This window comes from Leptosomus discolor, chromosome Z (genome assembly GCF_034619465.1).
Source record: "Leptosomus discolor isolate bLepDis1 chromosome Z, bLepDis1.hap2, whole genome shotgun sequence".
NCBI lineage: Eukaryota > Metazoa > Chordata > Aves > Leptosomiformes > Leptosomidae > Leptosomus > Leptosomus discolor.
Window position 1 is genome coordinate 83011896 of NC_141419.1, and position 25486 is coordinate 83037381.

General features: G+C 49.7%; 1 protein-coding gene across 1 annotated transcript; it reads left to right on the forward strand.

Moving 5' to 3' along the window:
- The first annotated feature begins 171 nt into the window (after positions 1-171).
- On the forward strand, positions 172-22307 carry VCP (valosin containing protein). Its single transcript, XM_086480398.1, has 17 exons — positions 172-204; positions 5123-5234; positions 5600-5772; positions 7878-8020; positions 9015-9145; positions 11355-11486; positions 11893-11995; positions 13800-13933; positions 14189-14324; positions 15367-15479; positions 16112-16276; positions 16387-16509; positions 17591-17803; positions 19647-19955; positions 20861-21016; positions 21349-21503; positions 21911-22307. The coding sequence occupies exons 1-17, from the start codon at positions 188-190 to the stop codon at positions 22014-22016; spliced, it is 2421 nt and encodes an 806-aa protein (XP_086336524.1). The 5' UTR covers positions 172-187; the 3' UTR covers positions 22017-22307.
- Positions 22308-25486: the final 3179 nt, after the last annotated feature.

The window sequence follows — 25486 nt, forward strand, 5'->3', positions numbered from 1 at the left end:
TGTTGCTAGGCAGGTGAGGCGGCGCGGGGCGGAGCTCCCCAGTCCGATGAGTCGGCTCTGAGGTTCAGTCAGCACGAAGCGCCCTGACCCGCCGCTGGCCCTGCCCGAGACCCGCCGCCGCGACCCGCCGCCTGCCCTGAGGAGCCGCCGCCGCCCGCCTCCCCTCGCCCCTTCCCCCCCCAGCGCCATGGCCTCGGGATCCGAGTAAGTGCGGGCCGCACGCCGGCAGGCCGCGGCCTAGGCCCCGCCGCGGCGGCGCTGGGCCCGGCCCGGCCTAGCCCGCCCGACCCCGCCTCAGCGCAGCGCGAACCGGGCCCGATCCGTCCCACCGTCCGGCTGTGTCATGCAGGCCCTGAAGAGGCGGATGGGCCGCTTCTCGCACGCCGCCACCACCACACCACCCCCTCTCCTCCCCGGGAAGTGTCGAGTCATGGGGTGGGGGGGCGGGCGATGAGGCCCGACCGGGCCGCGCCTCCCGCTGGGCCCTGGCCGTGCCCCCGCCCGGGGCCGGGGGCCGCCTGCCTGCCGTGTCCCGGCGCGGCAAGGGCCGTCCCGCCTGAGCTAGGCCTTAGTCAGGGAGGGCTTTGTCTTCCAGGCCCTGGAGCGGCTGGCGGGGCAGCGAAGGGGGAAGAGGCATGTCCCGGCCTCCTCCTCGCAGCGGCCCTCGGGCCGGGGCTAGCAAGTGACTTGGCATTAACAGAGGCAGACATGTTGTGCTGGGCTGGCCTGTGAGGCAGCTGAGGCAATCCTCTATATTTTCGTTTCTGGTGTCTTGCCGCAGTCTGTTTTCCATTCCAGACTGAGGATCATATTTCGTGCTCTTCAAAAATGAATTGAGTAATAGTGGTCTCTTGGCTCCCAGCCCACGTGCGCAAGCTGCTTCATTGCCCCTTGAGAGAAGTAAAAATAGAACCTGGAGATAAATTTCCCAAATTCAGGAATACTTGAACTGACTTTTTGGCCTTGCCAGAGGCGCTTTTGGTTCCTTTAATGTCCATTATTTATGTTCTCTTTTTCTTTGGCAACTCCTGGAATTTAGACCTGCTTGGCCTTACTGAGTCAGTTCTAGTAAGGTGTGCTAGGAATTCAGTGTCCGTAGTAGAGCTTGTGATGGAAGTTGTGGTCTCAGAAGTGTGTTTTGCAGCTGAATGAGGTGAACAGTGTCTTTAAAAAGAAATTTCTGCTTTAGCAAAGTTCTTCTCAGGCATAGGAAGCAAGAAAAGTTACTCTGCAACTGGAAACCAGTTGCTTTTTAGTTGCCATTTTTGGGTCAATATTGCTGGCAGCCATCTTGCTGAACTGAGCCTTAGCACAGCTCAGTAATGTTGCCAGAGGTAAGGGAGTGCGGTTTCTGAAGAGATCCATGTGCCTACCTGTCTGAAACAGCGTTTGAGAACTTGGCATCTCGAGCATGGGTGTGAGCTCATGCTCGGTTGTCACATGCTGTTCCGGTAAGTGGCTGCAGTCATCGGATACCTCAGTTGTTTCCTTTAACAGATGAAATGTTTTATGGATTTTATTTTTTTTTTTTTAATACCTACCTGGGGAAAGCGGTTCTGTCTGTAACATGGATGTTCAGGGTGGTAAGAAACCGCTGGCAGATGTTATCTTGGAAACAAGTTCGTGAGGATGTTGATAAAGAGGCATACCAGCGTACAGAAGGCATGGCTGTTTTCACTTTCGTTACTGCAGCCGGAATAATTTTGAGTCAGTGACTCTGTGCTATACTTTTAGCACGGACTTGCAGGAACAACTTATTTCGTTAGTTTTAAGTGGAGCTTTGGAGGTTGGTAGTAATTTTCCAAAGAATTGCTGGTTGGTAGCTGCTTTCTGCTCTTGCTCTTCATGCCATCTACTACAATGTGTAGCCTCTGGGCATTACCACGTGCTGAACCTGACACACAGAAAAACGGTGAAGATCACTTAATTTGTAAAAGGTGCCCCCCACACCCCTTCCCTGTGTCAAATGGGGCTGTTGGACTGCTTTACTGAGAAAGAAGAGGGGTCTGAGGGTGGGAACGGGGAACCCGTTATTCTTGATCTTTAGGGCTAGGACATACTTGGTTTGATTTTACTGATGTCTTGTTTTGTATGCAAGTTTGGCAGTTAGCTGTGCTGGGGATAATGTCCTCACTTCTGGCTTCTGTCTAGGGGCAGGCTTGATGCAGACTTTGAATTTCCTTTTAATTCCATAACAGCTCTAAAGCTACGTTTTGTGTTCAGTTTATCTCTTTGTTGAGTCAGTGAAAGAAAGGAGTGAGAGGCAAAGTGTGTGAGGGAGCTGACAAAAGGGGTGGGTAGGGGAGATGATCTACAGGATTTGCACCAGGCTTGCTCTGATGGGAAACTCACTGAGAAGCTTTAAAAATTACCTAGGTTAGCTGTCTGTCCTGCCCTTCGCTGAAGTTTAACAGCGTACGTAGGAAAGCTGGCAGGAGAGAGCCCCAACTCATGCTTTAGGCTTTCCTGCTTAGTATTTTCAGATCAGGCTCTTTCCTGGCGCACAGATGTCGGGGGTTGTCTGAGCGTGGTTGAGGCACACGGATGCGCTTTGCTCCCTCATTTCAGTTACAGCGTGAGGAACCCTCAAGAGAGATGCAATGAGGGCGAATGGTGATGGTGATAGTACTCTAAATTGCTGCTGGAAGGTGGGTAGTGCTTGTCTCTCAAAGTCCTTACCCTTGTCTGTAGGAGAAGTACCATCACTCTTTTGAGTAGCTGGCATGTAATTTCGTAACACCTTTGTCTCTTTCTCTGCAGAACAGGTCAGATAGCTGAAGCTGACCCTGCACATTTAAATATCTGCATGCGTGTTTCCTGGCAATCTTTATTCCATTTTTAATGCCTCCTTGATCGCTTTAAGCGCAGTAATGTACTGACAGCGTTGATCCATCCCTCGCTTCTTAACTTGGGAAACCGTAGACATAGTTCTTCAGGACTAAAACTTTTTTTTCCTCGCATTCAGCAGAACCAAATGGACCTCTTGCTCTGCTCTTCAGCGCCGCCGTGTGTCAGGAGGTATCTGAACTTTCTTTCCAGAGTTATACAGCTTTTGGTTTTGATCCAAAAGCTTCCACTTGCTGCCCAGTTCCTTTTCCATTTATTTTTATCTTATGTCCCAGAATGTTTTTTAGACTGCACGGCAGTCTCTGCGTTCTGAGGGGCAAACACTCGGTTTCAGTGACAGTTTACGTAGGCAAAACCTGGCAGTAGTTTCTTATCAAGAGGCTTTAGCATCCACATCTCGTGTGCAGAAGGGTAGGAGTTACATTCACACTTTGAACAGGCTAAGTAGGAGTATTATTTCTTTCTGGTGTCCTTTAGCTTAAATTTTGAAATCTACTTGCTAAATCGATTTCCAGTGGCCAGGAGCTAATGCTGAGGCAAAGTCCTTACAGGTAGGTTGTTAGTGTTATGCGCTGTTTTAACCACAAGATCCTGTCTGGCCTAACAGTCTATTGGTACGGGTTTCGTACTGCTCTCTGTTTTCCTGGAAATCCCAGATGTTTTAGGACTCTGCCAAGATCACATTTTAGGTTGAAGATGGAATTCATAAGCTTCTTCCAAGATGCATCCAGCAGCCTTTCTTGTGTCTTTTTGGGTTCAGAGAGTGGATCTGTAACATCTCACACTCAAAGGAACGGATGTCAATGTCTTAGCTCTTGCACTCTTTAATGAAGAGAGAAAAAAGGCAACTTTCCCAGTGCTGGCAGTCCAGGAAAGACGTGTTTTACGGGTCCACCTTTTGTTCACTTAAAGTAATGTTATCTGTCGTTTGCAACATGTTTCCTGTGCTACCAGGGATTATGCAAAGCTTGAAAACCTCTTGGAAACAAGCTGGCTGCCCTCATAGGCTTGCTTGGTGGTGTTCTCTGTTTTATCTGTCAGAGAAAGGAGCCAATACTGCATAGCCTATCTTGGAAAAACCTCTGTCTTGAGGGGCGGGGAGGCCTGGGGTAACATCACACTGTAGGTATGTCACCCCTCCCTGATGGACTCTTAAAAACTCAGTGAGCCTGCCAAATGGTGGTCTGCGTTCATCCTGGGTAGCTGCTTGCTCTGCCGCTTCCGCTCAAGGTTTGGTTTCTTCTGGTTATTTTGTCCCTAAAACAGCAAAGTGGAGCCAAAGTGTACGGCCAACACCATTGTCCACAAAGTTTCCTTTGCTGGTGCTTGCTGCTTGCCTAGGACAAAGGAAGACTTTTTATTTTCTTTGTCAGAACCAAACCAAACTGTGCAAAGTTTTCTGTTCTGAGCTTAGATGCTGGCACATCTGGAATACTTGGAGAAAGCAGTCAGGCGCCCACCAAGGGAAATTACAACAGCCTGCTGCTGTTGTGGGTGCTGGCTAGTGTGCAACTTCCAAGAGTTCCTCAGGAATCAGTTCATTCAAAATCGTGTTTCTTTCATGGAGTGAGTTGTTTGTTGTATTAGATTTTGAAGGAAAACAATCTGCCTTTCTTCCCTTTCCTTGCTGTTTGCTTTGTTCCATTTTTGTCAAGGCGAACAAATTATCTGTCATATTTCTTATGGCATAGTGAGCTAGAGCTGCAGCAGCTCCTGTGAAGGTATTATGGAAAGGTGCTTATATCCTAAAACCAAAAGAAACCGCCATTTTTCATGAGCACTTGAATATTTCTACTGGCTTGCTAGGTTGAACTAACAGGCCTCGTCAGGCTAAACTCTCTCTTAGAACTCTTCCTGTCAGGGGAGCTGCAGCATTGTCCTTTAATTCCCCTATTTATCTGGGATTTGACACCAAATAGACTTGAACTTTTGTTTTGGTGGCAGTGGTTACATGTGATTTCAGATGAGTCTGACTAATTCTTTTAGGCAAAACATCTTGCAGTCAGCAACATCTCACTGACCACTTCTTTTCATAGGTAGCTTCACAGCTATTTCCATTCGAGTCTGGTAAAGTAGTTACATTTACTGATGGAAAACATTGAACTCCTGCAACCAGTGCCTGGGAAAAATGTTCTCCTTTGTCTTAGAAATGAGTACAGTTTCTAAAAGACAAGACAACAAAGAAACCTGTAGGAAATGGAGGTGAAAACAGGGGAGTGGTTGCAAAGAGGGGAGCAGTATCACTCAGGCTTATAACTTCTGTTTTGTTTACCAGCTCTAAAGCGGATGACTTATCGACTGCTATTCTGAAGCAGAAGAACAGGCCCAATCGGTTAATTGTTGATGAAGCCATCAATGAAGACAACAGTGTTGTGTCACTGTCCCAGGTGCGTCATCTATAAAAGCAAAGCGTTTAGTCTGGTAATTTGCGAGCTGTTGCTGCATAATAGCTTGAGGTGTAACTTTGCAGCATGAGTCTAAGTATGTGTGTCAGAAGGCTGTTACAATGTCTTGTTTCTGGACACTCCTCCATGATAAAATGTATTTTGATTCTCCATTTGTAGGGGTCAGTTGAGCTTGTGTTTTTAGTCTGGCTTCAGGATTAGCTCTTGACCAGCATAGTGGGAGCCTCTGTCCTTGCGGATTTAGTATATGGCTTTCAGGATGTGGTTTTGCAGAGTCAAGTAACTTCTTCAAATGCGTGAATTCTGGTTTTCTCAAAAGCTCGTTCTCATGCTGTTACGGTTTACAGGCAAAAATGGATGAGCTGCAGCTGTTCAGAGGAGACACCGTCCTGCTGAAAGGAAAGAAGAGGAGAGAAGCGGTATGCATTGTTCTGTCAGACGATACCTGCTCAGACGAGAAGATTCGCATGAACAGGGTTGTTCGCAACAACCTGAGAGTGCGCCTGGGCGACGTGATCAGGTGAGGACTCGTCTGCTAACTGTTGATTATCCCTGGGTTGCCTAAATAATTTGTGAGCTGGCTCTGAGTTGATTGTCAGGAGCAGAGGCAGGCCCTGCAGGAAGTGTTCTTGCGTCTTCCAGAAGAGATCACAGAAATGTTTTCAAGATCAGTGATCTCAGTTTCTTTTTATATTTGTTTCTGGCTGTAAGCGTATTCAGATGAATACTAAAAAATAATGCTAAATATTTGTGAAGTCTCTTCAGGACCTATCATTAAATTGAGTGCTTCATTTATCCCATTGTTGTCACAGTCGTCTTCCCAAATTTATGTTGTCAGGTGAACTTGCGAATTTTTCTTGTCTAAATTTTTAACATCCACAGTGTTAACTGTGGAAGGCATTAAGCAGCACTGTAATTGATCTTGTAGTGTGAGCTGCCCTATGGCAAATAGACGTTAAAATGTGCTAGAAATGAGTGACAAAAACACGAGGCAGTCAAATAGCAAGATTAAAAATCCCTGAAGGATGTTTATATTCCAGTTTTTGTTATAAAAACAATTTTTAAATTAGAAATGCTTAGAAAGCGTTGCAGTGATTTTGTTAACTTGCAGAACACTTGCAGAAAGTGGTGGAAAAGCACTGAAGTATACACGTCTGCTTATGGGAGACAGGTTCCGTTCTGTGGTGGGAGTGGCGGGGGGAAGCACGTGAGCATTTCTTAAACATAAGAGTGCGAATTTGCAGGTTTAAATATGGAGGGCTAACAGCTCCTCCTCCTGAGCATCTTCCTAATCTGGAATATCCTGCATGTTCTGGGAAAATTTGATCCTGTTTTCTGACACTAGACTTCCTGGGGTGGTATCTGGAATAATCTTTAAATGTAAAATATGTTTCATACAAACTGCGTAAAGGGGGGGAATGAGGCTGTTCCACCCATCCCTCTACCACTAGAAAATACAAGTTTTAAACACCGCTGTAGTTGGAACAGAACAGTGCTTTCAGCCAGCCTGTGGATTTAAAATAAAGGTGAATCCTTACTTTGACCTGATGTGGGGTTACTGTTGGAGTTGTTTCAGCCTCTGCGTTCCCCCTTCTCTGGCAGGACTGTGTCTCCAGTAGTTCTCAGCCTCCCAGATGTGTTACCGGTTGTCTTAGCTTTGTTGCGAGGGTCAGGGAATTTTCATACCTCTTGCCTTCAAAGCTTTTCTTTAAGTCCTTATTGTACTTTTTTCTGTGGCCTGGTTTCTGCCAAAATCCAGATTCATGTGCTAATCGCTTCCTGCTTGTGGTCTGTCTTTCCCTTTACCCTTCTGTGTCCTCTCTGTAAAGCCTGTGGTGAAAGAATTCATTAAGAGTCTCGAGGAAAGTCAACGTATGAAAAGTGGCATGCTCAGTTCCACGTAGGCTGTTCTTAGCTGGCAAAGCCAGTTTGAGCTTTCTGACCCAGCTTGATGCTCCAAGCTGTCACTGCAGTAGGCTGTTGTCCTGCACTGCAAAACAATAACTGTAGTGTTTGTTTAAAAGGGGGAAGGGGCCTTCAGACTTTAACCTAGACGTCAGCCTCCACAAAGCGGGACCGACAGACACCTGGCTGCAGGCTGGCTACCCGAGTTGGTACTGTGAGGGCCTTTGCTTCAGAACCAGGGTTGTCAGCAACAGGGGCTCTGGTCTCTGTGGTAAGTTAGAGAGAGGAAGGAACAAGGAGCTTCCCCCCTAGCTCCCTTTCTCTTGCAGCTGGTTCAGCAGTAGCTTGTTGTTAAAACAAAAGTTGTCTTGTGACTCTCGGAGGTCTTTAGGCTGCATCAGTAACGTGTGAATATGCCTTGGGGATAGCGAGGGGGGGGCCACAGAAGAGCAGGGGGTTAGGAAGAAAGTATGAAACTCCCCAGTGGTCTTGGGTGGGGCTGACAGGAGTGAAGGAAAGCGTGTGTTGTGAGGACGAACTCGTGATGGGTGTGATTTTTGCCTTGTCAGCGTTGTTCTTATGTAGGTGGGAAGTCTCACCAGTGCTTTGGAGGGTCCTTTCTGGCATTTGTACTGGCCTGGGAAGGGGCATCAGTGCCTTTTCCAGACTCGAGTGTAAGCCCAGCGTGATGTGGCTAACTGGAGTTTTGTTCTGTTGCAGCATCCAGCCCTGCCCAGATGTGAAATACGGCAAACGTATCCATGTGCTGCCGATCGATGACACGGTAGAAGGGATCACGGGGAATCTGTTTGAGGTCTATCTCAAGCCGTACTTCCTGGAAGCGTACAGACCCATCAGGAAAGGTAATAGTGCCTGTTGAAGTCCTGGTGGCAACGAGTGTGAGCTAGCCCCGAGACTGAATAAAGAGAATTTCCAGACGCTTGCATGGATCTCCACAGAGTGTTAGACTGACATCTGTAGAGGGAGGTTTTGCTGATTCGGATTTAATTTTTTCCTCATCTTCAGAAGTGAAGGTGATGGCTGTTGGTGGGTGGCAGAGCAGCTTGATAGTCCTTCTGTGTTGGTTTTTTTTTTTTTGCTGTGTGAGGTGGGACGGCATCAGAAAAGGCTCCAGTAGAACTCAGGAGAAAATCTCATTAAACTAAATTGCTACCGCTTGATGGAATTCGGGAGTTGCCTGCATGATAATCAATTGGTTGGGTATGCCAGCTGGCACCCGGACTAAATTCACTTCTTCAAAGTAATTTAATTAATAACTGTGAGAGAAACCAAATGCACTTTTGTGTTGTGCTAGCAGCACTTCTGCTGGAACAAATAGGTCCTAGTACACTATAAACACAAGTTCAAGTTGCCTAGCCTCTGTAGCCCAGTTTAGCCCAGAGTCATACTGCAGTATTATATATTATCTTGCCTCTGGGGACAACCAGTTATAACTAGTAACAATAAGTTATAACAACTTCAAAATGAATTTTTATTAAATTAGGGCTTTTTGCCTGTTTTAGAAATGTTAAATTGAAACTGGATGGAAAAGAAACATGATTCCTTGCCTTTGTGTTTTGTATTTAGGCAGAGTGTTCTTTCCTATTGTTTGCTCATTTTGTTTGCTGTTGTTACTGGATGGAATTTGAGAACTTTTAACTGCTGCGGATCTGAACGATGCTGGGGTAGTCACAGTACATGCAGCTCTGGAGTTCAGGATGCAGAGCAGTGTTACAAATGCCAGCAGTATATGCCTGTGTAACCCGCTTCCTCATCCTCTGGGGCTGCTGGTAGTAGAGAGGTTGATGTTTTGCAGACATTGGTTGCAGCAGGCTACTGAAGTGTGGAGTTTTGCAGGTGACATCTTCTTGGTGCGTGGAGGGATGCGTGCAGTGGAGTTCAAAGTGGTGGAGACAGATCCAAGTCCGTACTGCATAGTGGCTCCGGACACAGTGATCCATTGTGAAGGAGAGCCAATCAAACGGGAGGTGAGCAGAATCCTGCCATGCAGTTCTCCTGCTGAATCCCCTCTGTCTGAAATCAGTTTCTGTGACAGTGCTTGAGAGCAGCAGTTCCTGTTACGGCATTTTGTGTGCTGAATGTAACACCTAGAAAGTCTGGTTTCAGGAGATGAGCTGCTCCTGAAGGTAGTCAGAGAATTGTACTTTCAGGATCCTTCCTCACGTGCTGAGATAGCACCAGTGTGTAGGTTTGCTGATGAGATGCCATACTTTGGCAGCAGCTGTTTTTGCATCTGCTTCCAGATCTCTCATGCTGGACTTGGATGCATCTTTTAATTCCAAAGTTCCCTTCATCCATAGCAGGGAGAGCTTACAATGTTGCTAAATACCATGCCTTGTGAAAAGAAAACAATTAGTGTTTTTTCAGTGAGAAACTTGAAACCCCAAAACAGTAGACTAAAAAAAAATTTTCTCCAGTCCCTTAACATGTCTAGCCTTGAGTGTCCCAAGCTTGAGGCAGCCTGAGGGGCTTGTCTGTCAGGTCTTGGCCACCTTACTGTTACAGAGTAGAAAATCTCAGAGAAATCATAGAATCATTGGGTTGGAATAGACCTCAAGATCATCAACTCCAACCACCAATGCAACACCACCATACCTTCTAAACCACGTCTAGAAGTGCTACATCAACACAGTTTTTGAACACCTCCAGGGACGGTGACTCCACCACTTCCCTGGGCAGCCTGTTCCAATGCTTGACAGTCCTTTCAGTAAAGAAATTTTTCCTAATGTCCAATCTAAACCTCCCCTGGTGCAACTTGAGGCCATTTCCTCTTGTCCTATCACCACTCATTTGGGAGAAGAGACTGACCCCCACCTCACTACAGCCTCCTCTCAGGCAGTTGTAGAGAGCGGTAAGGTCTCCCCTCAGCCTCCTCTTCTCCAGACAACCCCAGGTCCCTCAGCCGCTCCTTACCAGACCTGTTCTCCAGACCCCTCACCAGCTTCGTTGCCCTTCTCTGGACACGCTCCAGCACCTCAGTGTCCTTTTTGTAGTGAGGGGCCCAAAAATGAGCGAAGGTGGTTGCATACTTCATAAAGTGCCTTTTTACTACCTGCAAATGAGGGTGAGTGCTGGTCTGTAGCTAGCTGCCTTCTGAAAAATTCACCTCTGTGACACTTGTGAGACTGCATCTGGGCACCCCGTGAGTCCGGTTTGAGCTCTTCAGGACACAGCAGAGACAGACGGGAGCAGCTTCAGCCAAGGCCACTAAAATGATGAGGAGCTGGAGGTCGGCACAAAAATCAGGAGGAGCTGGGAGAGTGGAATAATGCAGCCTGGAGAAGAGAAGGCAAAGGGGCAGGCTTACTGGGAACTGCCTGATGGGAAGGGGTAGATGACCAGGCTTTTCTGAAAGCTGTGACCAGGGACAGGGCTAGAGGCAGTGGCATAAGCTGCATCAAGGAAAATTCCCAGTGGATACTAGGAAAAAGGTTTCCCCTAACCCTGGAGCAGGGCCCAGAAAGGGCAGGAGTCTCCAAACCTGGAGACCTTCAGTGCTTGATAGGGCCTGAGTGACCTGCTTGAGGTAGTAGTTCCTATTTGTGGGGCTTGGACTGAGTCCCTCTGAGATTCCAGGCTGTGCTATTTTATTATTTTAGTGTGGCCTAATGTTACAGGTAACTAAGGCCAGTAGAGATTTGGACAGCTGAATGAATGGATCCTCTAGAGCTACACCGGAAGAGTTGGTTGTGGTTGATCTTATCCGTGTGTCTGCATTTTAACATTCTTTAAGTCAGTCCCAAAAGACAACACTATGCCTGAGAACTGTATGGTAACTAGAGCATGTCAAGTAGTTAGATACACCACTTACAGTTTAAGGAGTAAGGAAATTTTACACTGAGCTTCATTGTCTATTGCTGTCTTTGTTAGCCACATCAGAGGTTCACTGCGCTTGCTTTGCACTAGAGCCTGTAGGGAACCTGACAGCAGAGGCTGTCATTCGAGATGGTGGGCTTCAGTGAGGTCTAGGTATGTGCAGGCAATTCCCTTTTCATGTCTGGGAAGACAGAGCTAAGAAACAGTTGTAAGAGACACCAGGAAGACTTGAAAGAGAATCTCAAGACAGCGAAGAAATGACCGCGAGCAAAAAGCCTGGATTCCTGGCTGCTCTAGACTGGGAGGGGTTGTTGAACTATTGTTTTCACTTGAATGTTTAATGTATTTCCTTCCGGATAGGATGAAGAGGAGTCACTGAATGAAGTGGGCTATGATGACATTGGTGGCTGCCGGAAGCAGCTGGCTCAAATCAAAGAGATGGTGGAACTTCCCCTCCGACACCCTGCGCTCTTCAAGGCCATAGGGGTGAAGGTAGGTCACTGTGGATGAGTGGGCTTGCCCTTGCAGATCGCTCTTGATGTCGGAGGTTTGTGAGGCATTGGTGGGCGGAATAAGTAATTTGTGGTTTGGATTTTTTTTTTTTAGCGCTGGTGTTAGGAAAGTATGTCCTTACATGTTCTGGACGCAGATTGAAGTACTGGCAACTTGTAAAGCAGAGTGATGCTTTGAATCAGCGCTGTCAGTTACTGGCAAGGGTTTTGTTTGTGTGTCATGCAAAGTAGTAAGGGTGTTGGTAGCAATGCTGGGATGACAGCTGTTGCATGAGTTTGGATCACAGTTTCGGACTGGCTTTATCAAATGCTTAAGATTTCACTGTGAAGCTACTTAGCCGTTCAGATACTGTCTCACCACCTAAGTCCCTTGCCTTTGTCCCCAGCCTCCACGTGGGATCCTGCTATACGGTCCTCCTGGCACTGGTAAAACGCTGATTGCCCGAGCGGTGGCAAATGAAACGGGGGCTTTCTTCTTCCTGATCAACGGTAATTTTTGTGGCTGCTTTGGCCCCAGATGTGCTGTGTGCTCGCTCATTGATCTTATGGTAATGAATGATGTTAATAGGGCTGGTAGAGCTGTGTTGTCTCCCTGGCATCCATCCTTACCTCTTCCAGGCGTGCCTCTGGGGACACCTGGGAGGCCATTTGTATGGAAGCATCTGTATGGCACTTCCCTTAAGCTTTGTTGTGTTGTAGCAGGGTGGTTGGAAGACAGCTTTGCAATGCAGGGACTTGGAGTGTGTCTGACTGGGTGTTCATTTATGTTGATGAGAACAGAGCTGGGGGTGAAGCGCTGAGATTATTCTGGGTACATGGGTGCAGGACACTCGCTTTGGTTGCTACCACCATGTTCCATTCAGAAAAGAAGTTGGTCTGCTGTGGATTTCTCTTTCCCCTCAAGTAAAGCACAAGACCCATTTTGTTTCACATAACGTTAATTGGGAGGAACTTTCCTGAAAGCTATAACGAGTACCTTGGGACTTAGCTATAAGTGACAGAACCTGCTATGGATAATTCTCGCCTGTAGCAGTTGAGATGGTTACTGGTTTGTGTCCAGTAAGGACCAAATTCTGAATTTTCCTCACTGCTGTTCTGTTCCATGTTACAGCCAGTCCTGGAATAACTAAACATTTTTGCATAAGGAGTGCTGCTTTTCTTTTCTGATTTCAATCACATAAGCCCATGAAGGTGATTGCAAAGGAGTGTGTAGCACAGCGTAGCAGTGACCAGCAGCAGGAAAGTGACTTCCTTTGTATCTCAAGATATCAGATGTAAATGGGTTGGTTTTAACCATATGTCGCCCTTGTCATATACTTCCTAACGTCTGTGGAAGCTGTCACTGAATGCTAATGAGCCAGCCGTTTCTTCAGACACTTGTGCTTCTATTGCATAATAAAAATTACATTGTCGGGGTTAGTGGTGCATTCCTGTCTGCTCGTCCCAAGCCTGGAGCTGCAGGCAGTGTTGTAGACAGAGCTGGTATGGACTGCTGGGTTACCTGTAACAAAACACTCCTAGTACCTGCCTGCACCAGTGGCTCCGCAGCTGGCGTGCTTCAGTCAGCCTGCGGCTTTGCGCTCCTGAGGGTCAGGTTTCTTTTTCTTGCATCTCTTAGAAGCATACTTTCTCTTTTTTACCACTGCCATCAGCATAGTGGAAAAACAGAATAAATCTGTAAGCCTGCAGTAGTGTGTAGCAATTGTAGGAGATCTCAGGGGAATGTTGTCCTTCCTTCTGGGATTGATGTGCTTGCGCTTTTTGTTTTGTTTTGTTTTATTTTTTTTATTCTTTGAGAGGAGATTTGGGTTTTGGGGTTTTTCGTTTTGTTGTGGTTTTTTTAAACTTGTTTATAGGATCTTACAGAGGCAGAGGCAGCTCCGGTATCTTAGAGCATTTTCCTTCCCTACCCTGATAATTCATCACTATATAATTTGATTGCTTCTCTTGCAAGCTAGGACTGGCATTAACAGTGTGTGGTGGCACATTACAGAGAAGCTCACCAAGTGTGAAATAGGGTAAGGAAAGAGGCAGCTAAAGGTAGCTCAGTGACTAGCGCTACATTCTGCTAGAGTAAACTGAAAACACCAGAATAATGGTAGAAAGTAATTCTGCATGCTGTTCTTGCCTGTTCAGCTGCAAATTTAGTGAGCTTGGTTGATAGTATTTGCTTTTGCTTGAAATATAGGTTGTCCCATGTGAATGTTGTTCTAAAAAATTCAGCTGCATGTCTTGGGTTAGGAGAGAGGCTAGCTGCCTCTTTTCTGGGTGCCACAGTGCCACAATCTTTCAGGTCCTGAGATTATGAGCAAGCTGGCTGGTGAGTCTGAGAGCAACCTGAGGAAAGCCTTTGAAGAGGCAGAGAAGAACGCTCCTGCCATCATCTTCATTGATGAACTGGATGCCATTGCTCCTAAGAGAGAGAAGGTAAAGCAAGCCTGTAGAAGGTAAAGAAGTACCATCCTTTTTGGCAGCAGCTGGCACAAATCTCTGCATTTGACTACAAGGTAAAGCAGTATTTATCTTAATGCCTGATTTCAGCTGAACCTGAGAAGAATCAGATACAGTTCACAGCATTTCTTAGCAGCTCACAGCTGTTGTGTCTGTCCACTCTGGTGCAGTACTAGCTCCTGTGCTGTGTGGTGGAGTCTTTGGTCTAACCACTGCTTTCTCTCTCCATAGACACATGGAGAGGTGGAACGTCGCATCGTGTCTCAGCTGTTGACTCTTATGGATGGACTGAAGCAGAGAGCACATGTGATCGTGATGGCAGCTACCAACAGACCGAACAGCATTGACCCAGCGCTCAGGCGATTCGGTAACCACGATTGCAGTCTCTGTCTTCTGTATCACATACTTTGTTACAAGCCGTGCTTCAGCGGCTTTGGAAGGGTTGAGCAGAAATCAATACTAAACATCTGTGTGTTACATAAACAATTGACTTATCTCCAGCTGCTTGTTTGAAATTCCTTTCTGGGCTTCCAGCCTTTGATATAATTATCTGTGCTGTGTTGGGTTAGAATTTGTAGGGAAAAAACCCAACACTTTGAAGTGGAAAAGCGTGCTAGCCTCTACTAAATGAAGCAATTTCAGGGCACACTGAACGAGTAAACGCTTAAGGGGATATTCGTGCCTTAGGTTGCAGAAGGCTCTGAATTGTCTGGTTTCCCTTTCTTTTATTGATGAGAAACCTGGTAGTTTCTGAGATTCAGATTTTTGAAACTTTGCGTTGTGAATGAATGTCTGGTGTATGGCTAGTTGGTAAAGTCTGTAATAGCAAACCAGTCAAGTGTGCAGGGGAGAACGGGCTCTTAAATGTGTGGCAAGCCACTTGAATGCACAGCTATGGCTAGAGGAAAAGGATAGGTTAATATTGCCGTAATACCTAGGTTTCCTGCCTCTCCTGATACTGGGGCAGATCGTGTTTTTCATCACTTGGGTACTGCTATGAAGATTCTGAAAAATTAAATCTTTCAGTATTTGCAGACTCTTGTGATGAGGACACAAAGGTAGAAATAAAGAAATCTGTCTCATGGCGTGTTGTTTCACGGCAGCGTATTTTCCTAAAAATGAGGCTCAGGAAAGGTTACTAAACCAGCAGTCCTCTGTGTCATATAATCCTGAGCTCTAGTTAATACAGTAGTCTCACTTTCCCTGAATGGGTAAAGCCTTTCCTCCTCCTCTGATCAGACTCTGCTGCTGTGCTGATAGATGCTGCAGAGAAGGCCAAAGCTCTGGCATTTTCTGAAATTGTATGTGTTTGTGGCTTCTCATCGTGTTGTTCAGCTGGAGGAAGGCAGCAACTGCAGTTCCTCTGGTTTGCAGAGTCAGCAGCTCAACCTGTGTTTTGTACTCCCCAGGTCGTTTTGACAGAGAGGTAGATATCGGTATCCCCGATGCTACTGGGCGCCTGGAGATCCTGCAGATCCACACAAAAAATATGAAACTGGCTGATGATGTGGATTTGGAACAGGTGAGTAGCGTGCTGTTAAGAAGGCTTGTCTCTGCAGACAGATATTCCTGATGCTCCGTTCTGTAGTGGAATTGTTGCTAAGGTCTGGTCGCAAAAGTGTAGTTGACTGTTTAGGACAGCATGAAACTGGGTGAGTGTGTGATCTCCAGGCTTCCTTCTAAACTCGTTAAGAATAGCACGGCTAAGTGAAACAAACATGTATCAGTCAGTCTGGAGGTGCCTTGGCACTGTCCTCCTGGGTTTGTTTGCTGTGTCATTCTCTTCAAATGTAAAGCAAGCCTGAAGCAGCTCGCACCGAGCTGGGCGAGCGTTGTGGTGACGCTGGACACCACGTGTAGACCGGATGGTTCCTGTAATCTCTGTCCTGAATGAAGAACTGCAGTCCTCGGGGTTATCTTTTCTGCACACCATCCGAATTCCAGTTGCAGCTTTGATCTCAAGTAGGAGGTGGAACAGCAGTGTCTTCACCTGTTAAATGTGTGGTAGCACTTGTCTTGAATCTGCAGCAAAGCACGGATGTCGCTGTCCTCTAGGGTTTTGTTGCGCTTCCCAGTGAGTGACCGGAGCGCGCATTGCCCTTGCAGAGCGCTTGCTTGTACCCCCGTGAGTCATAGTCAGTGCTCTGCTTTCAGGTGGCAAACGAGACCCATGGCCATGTTGGTGCTGACTTGGCTGCTCTTTGCTCAGAAGCTGCTCTTCAGGCTATCAGAAAGAAGATGGATCTCATAGACCTGGAAGATGAAACCATCGATGCTGAAGTGATGAACTCGCTGGCTGTGACCATGGATGACTTCAGGGTAATGCAGGAGTGCCCATCTTTCTTTTGGGTGCAATGTCTATTTGCTTATCTGAAGCAAGTGAACATCATGTGTTAGAATTCGGTTAATGCTGCTTCTTGTAATGACAGTGGGCTCTGAGCCAGAGCAACCCCTCTGCTCTTCGGGAGACTGTGGTGGAGGTGCCACAAGTTACCTGGGAAGATATTGGTGGTCTAGAAGATGTGAAGAGAGAACTCCAGGAGCTTGTACAGGTAGGGGTTTCCAACAGATTTTTGCCTAGTCAGCTTGAAAAATAATTATAATAATAAACCCCAGAACTTCTTCAGATTCCTGTTTGGGCTGTGAACAGGGTAAATGCAGGGGTGTTCATGGTATTTGCTTGTAATGGACTAAAAATACCATGCTGTTCCATCTTGGTGAACTTGGAGAGGAGGGTGCTGGGAAGCAGCATCATGCTGTCCTTAGCTGTCATCCTGGGTGGGTGTTGCGCTACATGCAGAAGCAGCAGCAGTTCTGCTTCTCTGAAGTGGAGACCAGCAGTGGGACTACTGCTGAGAATCCTCTTACATTGTGGCCTTATATGCCAGAAAGTGGCTGAAGATTCTTGTACAGAGAGCCTGCGAAGGGTTTCCTGTCAGCATTAGCACAGGGAGAAGTAATTGTGAAGCCTTCCATGAAGGGAAGGACTGCACCAAGAAGTCAGGAGTGGTCTGTGGAAACTCCTGATGGCTGCGTTGGGATGGTCTGGTTTTGATATGTTCCTGCTTTCAGGTGGCACTGTAGAAACATCCTGTCTGTGAAGAAAATAATGTAATTTTCAATCTAATTTTCTGATGTTAAAATCATCACCCATTTCTGACCTTGTTGCTGAGGATAAGTGCTCACGTTAGACACCTTGCCTGTCTCTGGAGAGCAGAGTGAATAGGTTAGATAATGAGCTGTTCTATTTTGCTTCTGCAGGGCAGAGTGAAGTTAGGTAGTTTTCCAGCACACTTAACCCCGAACTGGTACTTATTTCTTAGAGTCAAATAGGTTGTTTAAGGCAGCTTTCCAATTTAGCTGTGGTGCTTTTCAAACCAGTGTCCATTTAAAAGCTCCAATGGTACCGAGCAGGCACGAGCTTGTGTTTAACCCACCAGAAATCTCAGGTAGTGTTTCTGGTAGTAGGAGAAACTAAAAGTGAGCTACAGAAAGATGCCTCTGCCCATGGCAGAGGGGTTAGACTAGATGATCTTTGAAGGTCCCTTCCCACCCGAGCCATTCTGTGATTCTGAGCTGCAGGCCTGTTGTGGCTCATCACGAGAGGTTTTTGTTTGTTTTGTTCTCCTTCAGTATCCTGTGGAGCACCCAGACAAGTTCCTCAAGTTTGGTATGACCCCATCGAAAGGGGTTCTGTTCTACGGGCCACCTGGTTGTGGTAAGACGCTGCTGGCCAAAGCCATTGCCAACGAATGCCAGGCAAACTTCATTTCCATCAAGGGGCCGGAATTGCTCACCATGTGGTTTGGTGAGTCTGAAGCCAATGTGCGCGAGATCTTTGACAAGGTAAGTGCTTCTTCTGCTCCCTATGCTGTGTTTTGAACTGAGGTACCCCCAGAACTTTGTCTTCTCTGCATCTGTCTTACTGGCGTGGTTGTTTGTGTCTTTTGTGTTTTCCCCACTTGGACTGAGAGCAGGGGCTCCTTTCCTGACACTAGGGAGTTAATACCTTTCAGCAATATAGCTATTTAACCTGTTTGTCTGGCTGCAATTTGCATCTGTTTTTACAGGATAAGTGCCCTAGTGACTTAGCAGTGCAGCTAGTGTTAGGATGGCATAGATATCCTCTACATCCCTGAAAACTTACCTGGACACCTCCTTAGCTGTCATCATCTACAGGTGATGATTATTCAAATTATCTTGTGAGTTCTCGTCCTGCAATATACTTGGTTTAGAAAGGAGCTCGCTCTTACTACCCAGTTGCCCCATAGATGGTGCCTCCTGTCCCAGAAGGTACCTGTGTGAATTATCGTGGGAGTCCTCGCTCTTGTGGTCAGGGAAGGTGCTAATAGAATGAAGTTGGAAGGAGAGTGATGTTAAAGAAGCACGGTCTGGTCTGGGCATCCCATGTGAGTCGCTCCGCAGTGTGAACCCAGGGTTTCCCAAAGCGGTGTCTTGGGCATCAAATCCCATAAAAATAAACGATTTAGTAGAAGGCGCAGCAGCAGCAGGGTCAGCTCGAGCTGGGCACCTCCGGAGAGGGCTCGTAAGCAAAGAAATCCCTGGGCATTTCTACACCTGGGGACCGTGCATCCGCCCTTCCCACGGCCTGCACGTGTCCTTCAGCCCGGTGGTGACTCTGGCCTGGGACCCTCCGGCACCTCCTGACCCCTCGCCGGCGCCTTGGCTGTCCCTGGGCAGGCTGGTGCTGTGTCTCGTTGAGCTGCTGGTGACGCCTGTGCCCTCCTTATCTCCGGCTGGCGCTGGCCCTGGAGGCCTTGTCTGGCCGGAACAGATACAAGTTCTGCACCAGTTCGCCCAGTCTTGGTGGGAGCATACCACTTGTGGCCTTGGGCTTCATCAAATCTGGCCGCCTGTGCGACATCGGTAAAGCCGAGCAAACAGCTCACTAAGTCACACAGCGTTCTAACTCCAAGTGATTAGTTCTGTTTAAAACTTAAATACTTAAGCCGAAATTAATATCTCTTAACAGTGAGAGAGAAAAATTTAGGTTGGGAGGGAATGTCAGAGGCCATCTAGTCTGGCTGTTTGTCCGGAGCAAGGAGATAACTTGGTTGCTCAGGGCCTCGTGTTCTGAACCTATGTTAGAGATGGAGAATCTCTGACCTCTCTGGGTCAGAGTTTGAGCTCTCTTGTTGTGAAGAATCTTTTCTTCTTACTTGTAACTGGAATTTTCTTTGCAGCCATTTGTGCCTGTGGTCTTTCATCCTTTCACACCTTGAAGAAAGATCTGGCTCCCTTTTCCCTCTAACTACATATTAGGTAGCTGAAGATGACAACTGGATTTCCCCCTTCCGTTGGATGAATCTCCGCTACTGATACTTGAGTGCCTAAATATCCATTTGATGTCCTCAGGTCTTGCAGGGAGAGTTCTATTCCAGGCAGATTGGCTCCTGCTTTCCCTGTAGACATCGGTGTTACTGCCCTTCTGCCTGCTTCACAATGCTCCCACCTTTGCAAAAATTCAGCTTGTTGTTGAGGAGAATTTAACTGAGGGTTCGTGTGGCAGAAGGCTGTTCTGGAGCAGCCTCTCCAAGCTCTCCTTGCAGCAGCAGTGCTCTGGTGGTACTCTGAGCTGCTTGTGGTAGGGCAGGCGTAGTGTGAAATCAACATGCTCCTCACCGGGTGGTGTTAACGCGGACTGATTGTTCCCATTCCCTTTTTGCAGGCCCGCCAAGCAGCCCCTTGCGTGCTCTTCTTTGATGAGCTGGACTCCATCGCAAAGGCTCGAGGTGGGAATATCGGCGATGGCGGCGGTGCTGCAGACCGTGTCATCAACCAGATCCTGACAGAGATGGACGGCATGTCCACCAAGAAGAACGTCTTCATCATCGGTGCCACCAACAGGCCAGACATCATTGACCCGGCCATCTTGCGCCCCGGCCGCCTGGATCAGCTCATCTACATCCCCTTGCCTGACGAGAAGTCCCGGGTTGCCATTCTGAAGGCCAACCTGAGGAAATCGCCGGTTGCCAAGGTAGGATCTGCCTCTGACGTGGGTTTTCTGTGTGCTGCACGTGCGTCTTGCGAGCTGGGGACAGAGCGGAGGGCTGGTGGCTGCTCCACGTGGCACGGGGCTGGGAAACCTTCAGTCCCTGAAGGGTGGGAGTGAAGAGGTGTGGGGAGGCTTGAGCCCCGAGCACAGGTATCCCCAGAGCGAGGCGTCGGTGTGTAAGCGTGGCAGGTCTTTGTCACATGGTGGAGCTCTGCCCACAGTGCAGGAACAGGAAAGCCTGTTATGGCAAGATGGAAAAGTTCCTTCTATCCTGAAAGAAAGGTAAATGTAGAACACGGGGGTGGGAAATGGAAATTGAAGAGGAACCATTGCAGTTAATTGTTGCTGCGCTCCCATAGGCAAGAGCTGTGTCCCTTGCCTGGGGAGCAGGCAGTAACGCAGCTGGTAGTTAATCGGAGGGAAGCGGGTGTCAAGTGAGAGCTGAAGCTCTTTTGTGCCCAGCTTACCTTTTCAGGCTCTGTTGGGAAGGAAGGCTTCAAAGGAGATGGCAGTACTACCCCCTCAGTTGAGGGGAGGGAGGAGGAGGTCGGTTGTCATCATCTGCCCGTGCCCCATGTCTGTTTTCAGTCAGTGTTTCATTTGACTGATAACGCTGAGACCTGAGCAAATCATATCCTAAATCCACAAGTGTGGAGGCATTTACAGCCACTTCGTCATTCCTGGTGGGTGTCTGGGGAGCGTGGCCTGCCTTTGTGTGTGGTTACCTTTTATGAAGACCAAGAACCTGAACAGCTGATCTTTCCAAAATTGCCCAGAGTTAAGGCAGGACCTTGACACCATGGGATCTGAAGACACCTCTCTGTCATCTGGGGTTGTAAGGTGATAAGAAGAGGCCTCTCTTGCCTTTTTTTTTCCCTCCCCACTAGGATGTTGACCTGGATTTCCTAGCTAAGATGACCAATGGCTTTTCGGGCGCTGACCTGACAGAAATTTGCCAGCGTGCCTGCAAACTGGCCATCCGCGAGTCCATCGAGAGCGAGATCAGGCGAGAACGCGAGAGGCAGACCAACCCTTCTGCCATGGTGAGTGGGGCACTGAGCTTACCCCGCTCACCGCGTGAGTGAGGCGTAATCGTGATGCGTTCCCCTCCGTCCTCCTCAGAGGGGTGCGAGTGGGCCCTCACACAGAGCGTGGAGCTGGAGCGCTTTGTTCTCATCTTGTGGGAGGCTGAGGCACCTCCTGAGGTGGTTGGCATTTCTCAGAAGGCCCCTGCTGCAGCCCTGACTCACGGACTGCCGCAGCGCCCCTCTCCAGCCCCTGCCGTGCTGGGGGTTGGAGCGTCCTGGCCTGGAGGGGGGCTGTGTGGGCGGCCTTCGTGCCACGGGGCTCACCTGGGCCCTCTGCCCTGCTGCAGGAAGTGGAGGAGGATGACCCGGTTCCCGAGATACGCAGGGATCACTTCGAGGAGGCCATGCGCTTTGCTCGCCGCTCTGTCAGCGACAACGACATCAGGAAATACGAGATGTTTGCACAGACCCTACAGCAGAGCCGTGGCTTCGGCAGCTTCAGGTACCCGGAGGGGGGAGTCGGGGAGGGCAGCGTGGCTCAGCCGGCCCCAGAGCAGAGCAGGGAGGCAGCTTTCTGCTGGGTTCTGGGTAACAAACCCTTCTTCCACCACCCTTTCCCGTTTTCCCCAGCGCGTACAGCAGCCAGTACACACCATGGCAGGCATCGACTGCGCTGCAGGTCGTTGTAGCCGCTCTGTTAGAGCTCCTGACGCCCGTCAACGCTTTCTCCTTTTCACACAAGCGACAGCGGTGTGAGCCTTTTGTGTGACCTGCCCTAAGGCTTCGTCCCGTTTCTCCTGCCTGTCCTACTTGGCACCGGGGTGTTGTAAGAGGGAGGGGATGGTACTGAGCTGTGAGGAGGCTTTTGAACAGCATCTTTTCTCTCCCCTTCTGCACTGCTGCACGCAGGTTCCCGTCGGGTAACCAGGGCGGCGCCGGCCCGAGCCAAGGCACAGGAGGCGGCAGCGGGGGCAACGTGTACAGTGAAGACAATGACGATGATCTCTACGGTTAACTCGCTGTCCTCGGTGGACCAAACTCCAGATCAGGCCACGTTGTGCAGGGAAAAATCCAATGTTCAGTGGACTCTTGGCTTCTTCATTCCTCAGTCAGAACAGTGTAGCTGCACGTCAGACTTTGTACAGGGAATGTTTTCTGCAAACACAAATCCAGACCGTTGTTCAGTTGGGAGGCAGACAGTGAATTAACGAGGAGGGGAAACAACTCACTTTCTGAGAAATTTCTGTTCTAGTTTATGTGGCAGAATCAGCAGCTTTAGCAAAGGGTACAATGCTAGCCTGTATTAAAAAAAAAAAAAAAAAAAAAACCAACACAAAAATAATAATAAAAAAAAAAAAATCCCACAAAACTCCAGCCAGGCCCTGGCAGTTTTTTTGTGTGGTGCTGGCTCTGTCTGTAAGCAAGGCCCTGTCTGCAGCGCTGTGCCAGCCCTCCTCGCTCGGGTGGAGTCCATCTGTACGTGCGCTTGCCTCCTGCCTGCGGGGTTGCTCTTCCTTCTTGCCACCTCTTAGCTCAGGTTAACAGCAGAAATTGGTTTGGCAGTCTCTCTTCCCTACCTGGGCTTGGCAGAGAGCCTGCAGAGAGCCTGGCAGCAGGTGTCTGGTGTTGCTTCGATGCTGGCCGTGAGCTGTCAGCTCTCCTGCTGCTCTGACTCCTGTGCTGGGGCCCTCTCCAGCAATCCCCGTCTCGTCCGCCCTGCCAGAAGGCAGGCACGAGGGGTGCTGGGGCTGTCTCGGGGGTTTGTGGTGCAGCATGACACCGCTATGGCTGGGGCAGAGGGGGGCTTCAGCACATTTCATGTGTCTCCTTGGATTTCTGATGACAGTTTTGGATCTCTGGTGCCAGCTGGCCGTGGGTTGTGCCCCAAACTCGGTACTTTGGTTCTATCGTGGTTCTTCTTTTCTACTTCTTACACCTCGCTGCCATGCTTCTTGCTTTATTTTCCCTTCTTTGAACTGAAAGACGTGCTCCAGCTGTGCTGCTGTGTGTTCTGGGTCTGGTCCCATCGTGCACGCAGGAGCTGGGGGGAGGCTGGACACAGCCCAGCCGTGGGCCTGTTCGAGGTGGTGGCCGTAGGCTATGCAGAGCGTCCGTCTGCAGTCGGCTTTTGGGAGGTGCAGGAGCTGAGGGTTTCTGCAAAGAAGGTTAAATGCAGGTTGTGTGGCAGAAGGTTTGGGGCTGAGCCACGATGGGAGAGAGCAACCTTCCCCCACAGGGGTTGCATGGGAGTTTGTGTCCCAAAGCCTGGCAGATCTTGGAGGGCTCCATCACACCAGCTAGATTGAAGGGGAGGGGGCAGTCTCAAAAGTGGCAGAAGGACAGGATTATCGATGAGAGGGGCCTTGTGTGTAGCAGTAGGGAGAAACGCCCTGGAATTGGGAACGCTGTGTTTAAGTAGCACAAGCTCCTGTTGGGGTAGGAGGCCACATAGGCCCCTGGGGAAGGTGGGCAGCTCAGGTGGTCTGTCCTACTTCCCAGCTCTCCGCCTTTGTCTCTCCTGGCCTGTCCTCATGCCACCTCTTAGAGAAAACGCTGCTGCTCCCTGCTGCGGGGACACGGGCATTGCCTCCTCCTGTGGCAGCGGGGCTGAGGAGGGGAGGGCTGGTGCTTCCCCCGCCCCACACCAGCCCTTTTTTTGGGTTAACGGGCACCTGGAAACTTTTGCTCCAGGGCTGCTTCCCCTCTGCAGGGACACAGATCCTGGCTTTGCTTCCGTGTCCTGCTGCTTCACCGGTGCAACCCCTGAGAGGAGCAGCTCTGGGCTGGGCGGGGGGGATGAACCAGCTGCTTTCAGCCACCGGAGAAGGGGCTGCTCTGCACACCTGCCAAAAGCTCTCCAGGACTCTTTCCCCAAAGCCTTCCTCAGTTGGGGCAGGGGATGGTTTTCTTTCTCCCTGCCAGTTCGGGACCATCACCACCCAGCAAGTGTCGGGGCAAGAGCCGTCCTGGCATCTCCACCTATGGTGGAGGCTGGGGCAAGCAGGGTATGGGATAGTGGGGTGCACTCCTGGCAGCACTTCCCTGCTGCCTTTCCTAATTGCAAATGCTAATTAAACCCAGCAGGAGGGCTGGAAAACCTCTTCTTTCTTCCCTGCCCCCTGTGGGACATGACTCCTAGCAGGCACAGCACCCACCGGATCTCCGAAAGCATCTGCCCCAGAGCAGTGTAAACCTGATGGGGGACTGAGGGTGTTCTCCAAATCAGCACCAGCAGCAGCTGGGGAGTTTGACTGGGCTCCCCCACCCCCATGAAACCCCCAGGAGAGCAGTTGGCACTGGGGACTGGGTTTGGCCTGTGCCCCTTTCCAGGGGCCACCCCCCCCCCCCCCCAGCAACGATCCCCGATGGCTGCAGGGGCAAGAGCCTTCTGGCAGCATCCTCCTGCCCTGCCCAGCACCTTGCTGAGGGGACTGAGCAGCCCCTAAAGGCGCTGGGAGGAGGAAGGGGCTGTTGGCTGGGGCTTGCCCTTAATGGTGTGGGATTAGTGAGGGGGGCAGCTGAGGATGACCTTTCATTGACATCACGGTCAGCATCTCCCTGTGTCCCTCTGGGGTTCCCTGTGTGGCCCCAGCGCCACGTGTCCGTCGTCCCCCCCCCCCCGCCACAGCCCTACAGCCGGTCCCCACAGGGACCGTGCCACCTCAGAGGGACTGCAGCCCAGCCGCGGTGGGGGCAGAATGGGGGACCCCTCACCGGCGAAGGTGTTGGGGTTAGAGGCAGACCCAAGGGGCTGCGGCCCTTCTGCAGCACCCCAAAACCCCTGCAGAGGGCAGGCAGCGGCCACGCTCCGCGGCTCCCCTGCCCCTCCTCCGGGCCAGGCACAGAGGCACTGCGGGCACCCCTGGCCCCAAGGGCGTAAGAAGGACACGGACCTGCTCAAGCTGGTCCAGAGAAGGCTAAGGAGATGACCAGGGGGCTGGAGCACCTCCTCTGTGAGGACAGGCTGAGCGAGTTGGGCTTGTTCAGCCTGGAGAAGAGAAGGCTCTGGGGAGACCTTACAGCCCATGACAGGGAGGCTGGAACTACCAACCCAAACCTTTCTATGATTGTGTGATGATTCTGTATCTTCTGCCCTTGGGCAGCCCCTGGCCCGTCCACATGGCCATCCCTGCCCCAAGGGCAACCAAACCCACCCCCCCCCCAGGCATCCCTCCTGCATCGGTATCCCCTACTGCATGGATGTGCCCTCCCTATTGACATCCACTGCCCCATGAGCATCCTTTCCCCACAGAGGCTTCCCTGCCCCTAGGGCATCCTGGCAGCACCCATGGCTGGGGGGGAAACTGTGCTCTCTCTGCCCCCCAGTCTGCCCAGCCCATTACCTGCTCCCATCCCTGTCTTTGGGGTTAGGTTTTTATGGGGTGATTTCATGTCCCTGAGCTGTCACGTGGGAGTGGGCAGTGAGCCATAGCTCCCATTTTGGGTTTGGTAGCCTCTGCCCAGTCCCCTCCTCAGGCACAACAC